We start from the raw sequence: 8,741 nt of genomic DNA, 5'->3' as shown, positions 1-8,741 counted from the left end.
AAATAAACAGTAACGTGTTATAAAAGTGGAAAACCAGGAGTTCTACAACAAGCTACATCACCATCATCATCATCAACACTTTTTTTTTAACACTATTAATTACGTAGCGATTTGACATTAATGGGGCGGCATATCTTCTCTGACGTTGTTTAAAAGAAATAAATTAAAAATAATTTACTAAAATAAAATTGTAAAATATCTTCTCAATTCAGATAATAACGTAATGTTTTCTGTTTGATACTTAAAAGCATACAAAAGCATAATTTAAAAAAGATTAGTAAAGTAATAGTAATAAAAGATTATGCAATTACTCCCACATGAGTGAGTGTAACAAGTTTTTTAAAATTTATACTCCTGCAGACCCTTTGCTTTCATTGAATAATAACTTGTATCAACTACAATCGTTAAAACCTGTATCCTTATTGAGATTTCTAATAAAATACATTATTCTTTGATTTTATGTGTGCGCATATGGGAAGAAAACCACACAAACCTAAAAAAGACTTAACTATAAAATGATATACATACTGATTCTTTAAAAATATACAAATCAAACGGTAAATAATTTAGTTTCTATTAAAACTGCAAAAATTAAAAATTCGAAAAGAGTTAAATATATTTTTCTTATGTTATCATATCCTAGCAATGTCTTCTTGTTTCCTGTCTTGCTTCCCCAAGTAAAATTAATCTCAACGTTTGGTCTATTTAACTATTTATTACCTTTTTTCAGAAAAGACTGGCACACCCACAAACTTAACAAAGGCAATTATTTATTTAGATTCCTAGTATAAAAATTTGGAAGCAGTAATAATAAATTTTGCAGCAACTTCAAAACATCCAGATCCACCTTTTTAATAATAATATCATTTTCGTTAAACGTTTACTAGTACGTTTTTTGTTTTCCATTTCGTTTACTATGGAGGAGTCAGTCGTCGTTATGGATGACGAACAGACTCCTTGGCTGAGCAGTTTTCTTTTTCCTTTCCCTTTAACTAAGCTACTACTGAGATATCGCCTTCAGCTGACGGCTACCTCTTGTCTTCCATAACCACTTGTTTGAATAGTTGCGCCCCCGTTGACATCTGAGACTTCACCTCATGATTTCCTAGGGCTGCAGTACCATCTTTTGCAATAAATAATTGCAAACCAGAAGCTACAACAGAAATACATAATCAACATCAATCTGTGTCAAATTTCTATAACAGCTTTTAGTACTTTATTACAAGCTATAAAGTCAAAAACACAAGAGAAATTGAGGAGGGACACAAAATCTCAGACAGTCTAAGAAGCTTTTAGTACTTTATTAAAAGCTATAGTCTCAAAGTACAAGAGAAATCGAAGGTGATAGAAAATCACAGACAGACTTAAGAGCTTTCAGTAATTTATTAAAAGCTATAAAGTCTCAAAGCACAAGAGAAATCGAGGAGTGATAGACAATCTCAGTCAGTCTAAGAAGCTTTTAGTACATTATTAAAAGCTATAAAATCTCAAAATACAAGAGAAATCGAAGAGTGATAGAAAATCTCAGTCAGACTTAAGAGCTTTTAGTAAATTATTAAAAGCTATAAAGTCTCAAAGCACAAGAAGAGTGACAGAAATCTCAGACAGATTTTTCCATGTGAGCGAATAAATTACTTACATTCCGCGGAATCGTCGGTTTGCTCGAGGTTGGTGTTCTTCAGAAGTTCTGCTATGAGGTGATCCGGATTGACCCTCGTTCCTTCGACCCTTCCCGAGACAGTTGCCAATTCTGTGTCCTGGTTCTGAGCCTTTTTTCTTCTCTCAAGTGCAGCTTTCGCCCTATCCAGAGATCCAGTTTCCGACAGAACTAAACTACCAGAGCTGTGATTCCTAAAAAAACGGCAACTCTTAAACTGCTCCTTAATTCATAAACAAAAACAGTAGAAATATGAATTACAAAACAATTAGTGTATGTGCTACATTTGGCATACATACATACAGATAAAACAAATGATTTGATAAATCTGATAACATTTTCTTTATGGATACAGTCAATAAGAGTGGTTGGTCATAACTTTATTAGTATGTTAAACTATGATTGCTATTTTTTTTAATAATAAAGTAATATAATCAAAATCGTGTATAATAAATTCCTTTAATAAATTCTAAACTTACTTCATTTCAAAATAGTTCAGAAATTGCTACTTTCAAGTACAAAATAAACTTTTCCCAAAACATTTTTTTATTTATCAGGATCTGTAGAGATCAATGCTGTTTATAAATTCCATCCCAAGGATGTTTGTATATAAAAGAGTTGCAAACTTTTCTTGATTAAAGCCAAAGTTTGCGAATTAAGAAAACAGACTCTAGTTTTTAACTAATCGCAAGCTAAACCTTAAAAACAACCACTCTTCAAAAACACTTATAGATACTTAAAAAAAAATTGAGAAATGAAACTTATCTAGCACTGAGTAAGAAAATATGTGCGGAGTTAGGAATGTGAATGCCTAAAAAATACATGCAAAATAACGAAAAAAAAAAAGGTGAGACAATGGAAGAGAAAGCCTGCAGGAAACGCAAAAACACAGGATTTTTTACAATCAAACATATTTGGGCAATTTACATTACAAATCATACGTTTGCCTGGGTTGTTTTTACAAAAATAATTATTATTCAGCATCAGAAGCGACGTTCCAAATGAACGAAATATAATAATTAGTTAACGACGAAAGAAGGCTTTTGCGGTCAGTGTCATTACTCGAAAGCTTGACTGTCAGATAAGAGTTAACTTCTTCAAGGGAAATAGAGGAAGTGCGGTAATAAGAGACAAAAGTAGGATCACAGGCAATAGACCAATAAAAAATGTAAGATGACGAATCAGGCCCATTCCTGGGAGCTTTAGCCAAGCTTTAGCTTCATGTTTTATGTCGAAAAAGCAACAAAACTAAATTTTAGAGTGACACAGTTGAAGATTTGTACATGTAAAAGGCAATACAACAGAGTCATGCTACGAATAGAGTCACGTCAATACACACGCAAGGGGACACCAACAACAGAAATAGACTAACTTAGTGATGCTGGGACGTCGGACTTGGGGATTTAGCGAACTATCAGACGACACAAAAGGCGCTTCGTCTGGACTGTTGGCCACTGGGGCCAGCTTACCTCCAGAGCCTCCTTCTAATATCTTACGGTGAGATAAGCCTCTGAAAAACCAATATAAAAGCCATAACTGGTGAATGAAACAAAAGTTACTTTGGTCGAGCAGGTCTGTCAAACTAACATACCTACATGAATAGTGTTAAATATCTTCACTGGCATCACAACCGAATGTATCAAGTCGGCTAATTTATAGGAAACGGAAACTACATTTTCAGGACTACTAGTAGACGAGAGCACACCATATGCAATCTACTAACAGTTCTGAAGACATAGAGCTTATTATTATCATATAATACACTAGGTAAATAATTTATCTGTAAGCCACTGCAGTCATACAGGGCCCAATGGAATAGTGCCTAAAGTCTTCTACCTTTCTGATTCCTTTTGGCACTAGTTTTTGGAACACCCTGTATAATCGACGAATTAAAACGGACGTTACAAATTAATAATAAAGGATCTAACATTCAAACTAATTTCAAGACGTTTAAAGTGATATTGCAGATACAGAAAAAATACTATTGTTTAATATCATGCTTTTCCAAATTTCCAACTTCAAGTGACTGTTTCCCCGCTCTCTCCCCATCAGTTTTAATCTCAACAAGCATGCTGTTTGACCTAAAATAATTCGGCGAATTTTTATCTCAGCCAATTAATAAAAAAGTTCGCTTCAAGACGTTTATTAAAAGTTTCTTTAAGAAAGTAAAACGATACCATTAACTTGATTATAAAACAAGTCAGGAAAACAGAACTAAAAACTGAAAATAACGTTTTCCCAGAATTTTTTATACGACTATTTGGTATAAAGAATATAAAGTGTAATGCAGCCCGAATGACTTATTCGTTTTTACGATTGCAAAAAAAAATGTTATGTCCTTTTTATTGACATTTTCTACGACGTAGTTAATGTAATAAAATAAAACAGGTTTGTAGCAAATCGCATTCCCAAAGGAATTTAAAATTTTCCAAAAACTATCTATCAAATCCACTGAAAGGTATTGCTTATTTCAAAATCATCAGTAAAGGAGGGAAAATTTTCGGAAAAAAATTGAGTTGTCATATCTAATAACGAAATGATAAACAAAAAAAAAAAAGAAAACTAAATTGGAACAATAATCTGCCAAATCATTCATCATACAAATATCTTGGTTTGTTCTTACATTGAATAAAGTGGAAATTCCACTTGGTCATAAGAAAAACATTAAATTTCCATAAATCATTAGAAATTGTTACAAAAGTAAAAACCATTGTGAAGTAAATGCTTAATTTATTCTTATTTTCTTTGGAAACAATGGAAATGTAGTGGGTTGATGCTTTATACTTTAAAATCGAGTAAGTCTTATAGAAAATCAAAAATAGACTTCAATCATCATCGTTATTAGTCTTGTTTGAAGCAAAAATAATCCACCAGAAAATAAAACAGGTTCCTGCTACCAGAAAAAGATGAAGTAGTTAGAGCGACCATAAACTATGTACGCAAATAATCATAAAATAAAATTGAAAAGTGAAAATAGAAAGTACTGTAGAAGTTGGTTAATACGTACGTTATCTGTAGGCCTTTTCGGTCTGAAAACTCGTGTTATCATATACATATAATTATGAAAACAAAACAGAAAGCGTGCAACTAAACGAAAAAGCAACTACAGGTATCAAATGTGATAGATGATTTTTTAAACAAAACAAAATAAATAAAAGTTATTTACATAAGAGAAGTTAAAAAATAAATAAAGCGATCACAACACCCTTTTAATACAAAAAAACTACAATTCGTAACTGTATTGTAACTTAGATTAATCTTTCTTTAGTACATATAGATCGTGATTCTTTCGATAATTCTGCGATGAGATGTAAAATTATATTTTTCATAAGAATTGCATAAAAATTGTTAATAAGTTCTTAAGTAATGTTACAATGGGAAAGTTTATTAATATTTATCAGAATAGAACAAAATAATTCGAAGTGGTCTGTATTCTGTCGAAACTGCCAGACGCGGATCGCGATTTCGATCTTTTTGGATCTCATCAGCGCGTCGCAGGCAGCTCCGACAGAACACAGACCAACCTTTACCTGCTGTCTTAACAGCGCGTTTTAGAAAATACTACAAATGGCGTGGTGAGCGCCATCTGTAGTACGATGCTACATTTGAGGATTACATATGCTCCAACAAGGTCCTTTTAAAAATACATTTTTTTTAATTTCACTTTTTTCTCAATCAATCACAATAGTTACAAAACAAAAGCTACTCGTAAATCCCAAAAGCAAAAAATAGGTGCTACTTAGTAGTAAACTAGCTGCCATTTAGGAATTGTTAGATTATTATCAAAAGTAAAACAAAAATCTACCGATATAAATACGTATCTAAAACTTACCTCCCCCTGATGCCATTAACGGGCTGCCCCTCGGCAAACGTAATCCTCGACCGAATAGAAGAAGTGGGGGAAGCGGTTCTGGTACAGGGTTCACTATGGGCGGGAAATTTTGAAACTGGAGATACGTTCATTTTAACATTATTATTATTATTGCCACCACCCTGTTGCACGGGCGTCGACTGGTTACCAATTTTATCCGAAATACCGTTACTGCTGATCTTCCTCGACCCTCTCGGGGTCACGTATGAGATAAAATTTTCCGATTTGTGCATCAAACTTTGAAAAATGCCCTCGCGCCTAGCAGTGGGACTGTGATCGTGCTTTGGTATTTCGAAGTCACTTTTGGACCTCAAAACACCCCCTTGCTTGTCACTAAACCCACTGCTATTCAAACTCAAACGGTCTAAACCGTTTCCATTGTCCGATAAATGATGATCGGGAACTTCCTTGATGGGAGACATACTCTTTACTCGCATTTCAACGGTGGTACACGAACAAGACTTTTGCAACTCGTTCGTTTTCGCTTTACTAAAACTATTCGAAAAGACGTCGGAACTGACAAACTTAATGTCCGCGGTTTTAAAAACCTCGTCGGAATCCATCGTGCTATCGGGGGTGTAATAAAGGTCACTACAGTTACCGCTGTCGCTTGAATTTTCAGTTACCGACGCGTCATTGTTATTGATCGATGCATCACCCTCAGGGGTGGTGTACAACTCGAAACCCGAATCTACAGAAAAGGTTTTCTTTTTCCATATCATCTGTCTCTGGATATAGAACATGGGAAAGGATGGGGAAGAGGGAGAAAGATTTGAAGATTTGTGGGACGCTAACCACTTGGGCATATGTAGGTTCCTAGATAACAAAAATAAAGAAGGCATGCAAAAGGTTTTGACGAACAAAAAAAAACAAGAAATATACCTGGTGTCTTATACATGAGTAGAGAAATATGAGTGACCAAAAATAAAACAAAAAAAGTGACAATATAGTGACAGTATAGAGTTATGTATATTCACCAGTTACACGACCTTTCTTTAATTAAAATATGTAAATCAATTTTGTTAAGATAATCTAATAATAAAAAGGGTGACCACGCATTTCATCAACAAACTGAAACCCTTTGAGAAACATAAACAGGCCTGAAAGCCTAAAATTGCGAATAAATAAAAATTGATGAAAACCATAATGTTAATTGTTACATACAAATACAATGTTCACACAAAAAAATAATAATTAAACATTCACGACGTTTAGAAAATGTAACAGGAAAATTACCCCACGCGATACCTTTCGGAATTCTAAGAAACTTTTTCCTTTTCAATTTTTCAATCAGACGTTTAGTTATTGAGAAAATTCCAATAAACAAATAACTGAATACACCAATCAAAAGGAGCTGTATCAGCTGCACGCCAATCACCGGTAATTGTTTGAACCACGCCCACATCTACTCGCAGCTTATTTGTTTCTATTGGTTCTGGCGGTACTTCTACTTGCAGCAACAAGAACATGTATTGACTGGTTTAATTTTAAATCGTAGATATCTCGGCTATTATACATCGGATCAAAAAAGTGAAAAGAAAAAAGTTTCTTAGAATTCCACAAAGAATGTAATGGTGTGCTCTTTCAATACATAGAAGCAACATGTTTGTATTAATTTAAAAATAGAAGAAGTGCCAAAGTACATCCAAGATCTACTCCCAGACCATATTACAAGTACTGTTAGATACAGCTACCGAAGTCTTAAATTAAATATGTCATGAGCATTTACTAATTTATTTGGTTTGGAGGTCATCAGGTCATAAAAGATACGTTTGATGTCATTCAGATATTGGTAGCTGACCCATACGGTACTTATTTTGTTCCCGCTATTATGATGTAAACCGAAAAAGGTCTAACCTTATATGCCCTGAGTCACCGGAGCTGGAGTGTCTGCTATGCGAGTGGATGCTACTGTATCCCGACGCTTTCGACATTTGGCTCGTATTGGACGAATTCCTAGAATGTCCCGGTTCGTTCAAACACTCTTCCGGTTCCTTAAGCGCCATAACGACGTCGCCACTGTTGTCGGTGGCGATACTAACGGGGACACTGTTCTCAGACAGCGTCTGTCCGATCGTTAGTTCTGTAAATGAAGTGAGCAAACAAATGTAAGAATTTCTCGCTTACACTGTTTGCTTACTTGTCAAAAGCCCGACAATTTATTACTGGGCAGTTTGTGCAAACAATTTCGCCGTATTACCATGTACTGGAACACCTCCAGGTGGTATTTGCAACGACTTGCAATTTATAAACAGGGTGTTCCAGTTTTGCTACCACACTGGGTCAAATTTGAAGATCCTTTTTAATAGAAATAAGTGCCGAGCTCTGGAGTATGTAAACCAGATGCAATATGCAAACAATCGCACGATGAGTTCAATAATTTATAACCGAAGCCGGTCCTGTGCGTGAATTGGCAACATAGATATCTACCGAATAGCGTAGTACAATACAAACACTACAGCTACATAGATAATGCATGTCAACATTGCCGATTATCGAATGTCTAAGATAAACATAATCAATTCAGTATTGCACATAATGTTTAGACTAAATAAATTAAGTAAGCACATTACAGTAAACGTATGAACACAAAAGAAAAGAAAAAATGTAAGTTATGTTTATTTACATTTATCTTTCTGCGAATGGTTGTGGTGGTGATCTTCTTTAAAATCGAAGATTATTTCCGAATTATTTTATTGAACTTCACACAAGGTCTAAACGTTAAAAGAATAAACTTAATCGCACTTAATTTACTATAACAAATAAATAATACACGAGTAAAAAAATACAAAACATATACTACTACACTGATGCTGGTAAACATTAGTTGATTGAGTGCAGCGTGGAGGACCGTATTTCTTTACCAGGGCCGGAATTGAATTTATTTGTATTTTCAACTACGTTTTTCTCGAAAACGGTAAACTTTCGGACATACAAACATTTACATAATTTTCATACAAAACAAATACTACTACACTGATGCTGGTAAACCCTAGTTGATTGAGTGCAGCGTTGCGGACCGTATTTCTTTACCAGGACCGGGATTGAATTTATTTGTATTTTCAACTACGTTTTTCTCGAAAACGGTAAACTTTCGCACATACAAACATTTACATAATTTTCGCACAAAACAAATACTACTACACTGATGCTGGTAAACCCTAGTTGATTGAGTGCAGCGTTGCGGACCGTATTTCTTTACCAGGACCGGGA

General features: G+C 34.4%; 1 protein-coding gene across 3 annotated transcripts in view; it reads right to left on the bottom strand.

Moving 5' to 3' along the window:
* Positions 1-890: 890 nt before the first annotated feature.
* LOC108743429 (protein FAM102B) overlaps positions 891-8,741 on the bottom strand; it is a 56,377-nt gene continuing 48,526 nt past the window's right edge. Inside the window, exons 5-9 of one of the 3 annotated variants that reach the window (XM_018478998.2) lie at positions 7,386-7,611; positions 5,490-6,344; positions 3,030-3,167; positions 1,640-1,851; positions 891-1,153 (exon numbers count right to left, since the gene is read on the bottom strand). In XM_018478998.2, the coding sequence (XP_018334500.1) occupies positions 1,029-1,153; positions 1,640-1,851; positions 3,030-3,167; positions 5,490-6,344; positions 7,386-7,611 (1,556 nt within the window). In that variant the 3' untranslated portion in view covers positions 891-1,028. The remainder of the gene's footprint in view (positions 1,154-1,639; positions 1,852-3,029; positions 3,168-5,489; positions 6,345-7,385; positions 7,612-8,741) is intronic. The other 2 variants (XM_018479004.1, XM_018479011.1) reach the window with 2 other exon arrangements.

The sequence above is a fragment of the Agrilus planipennis genome, unplaced genomic scaffold, assembly GCF_000699045.2.
Source record: "Agrilus planipennis isolate EAB-ADULT unplaced genomic scaffold, Apla_2.0 scaffold19, whole genome shotgun sequence".
Classification (NCBI taxonomy): Eukaryota; Metazoa; Arthropoda; class Insecta; order Coleoptera; family Buprestidae; genus Agrilus; species Agrilus planipennis.
Note: the sequence above shows the minus strand (reverse complement) of the source record. Positions and strands in the feature narration are given on the sequence as shown.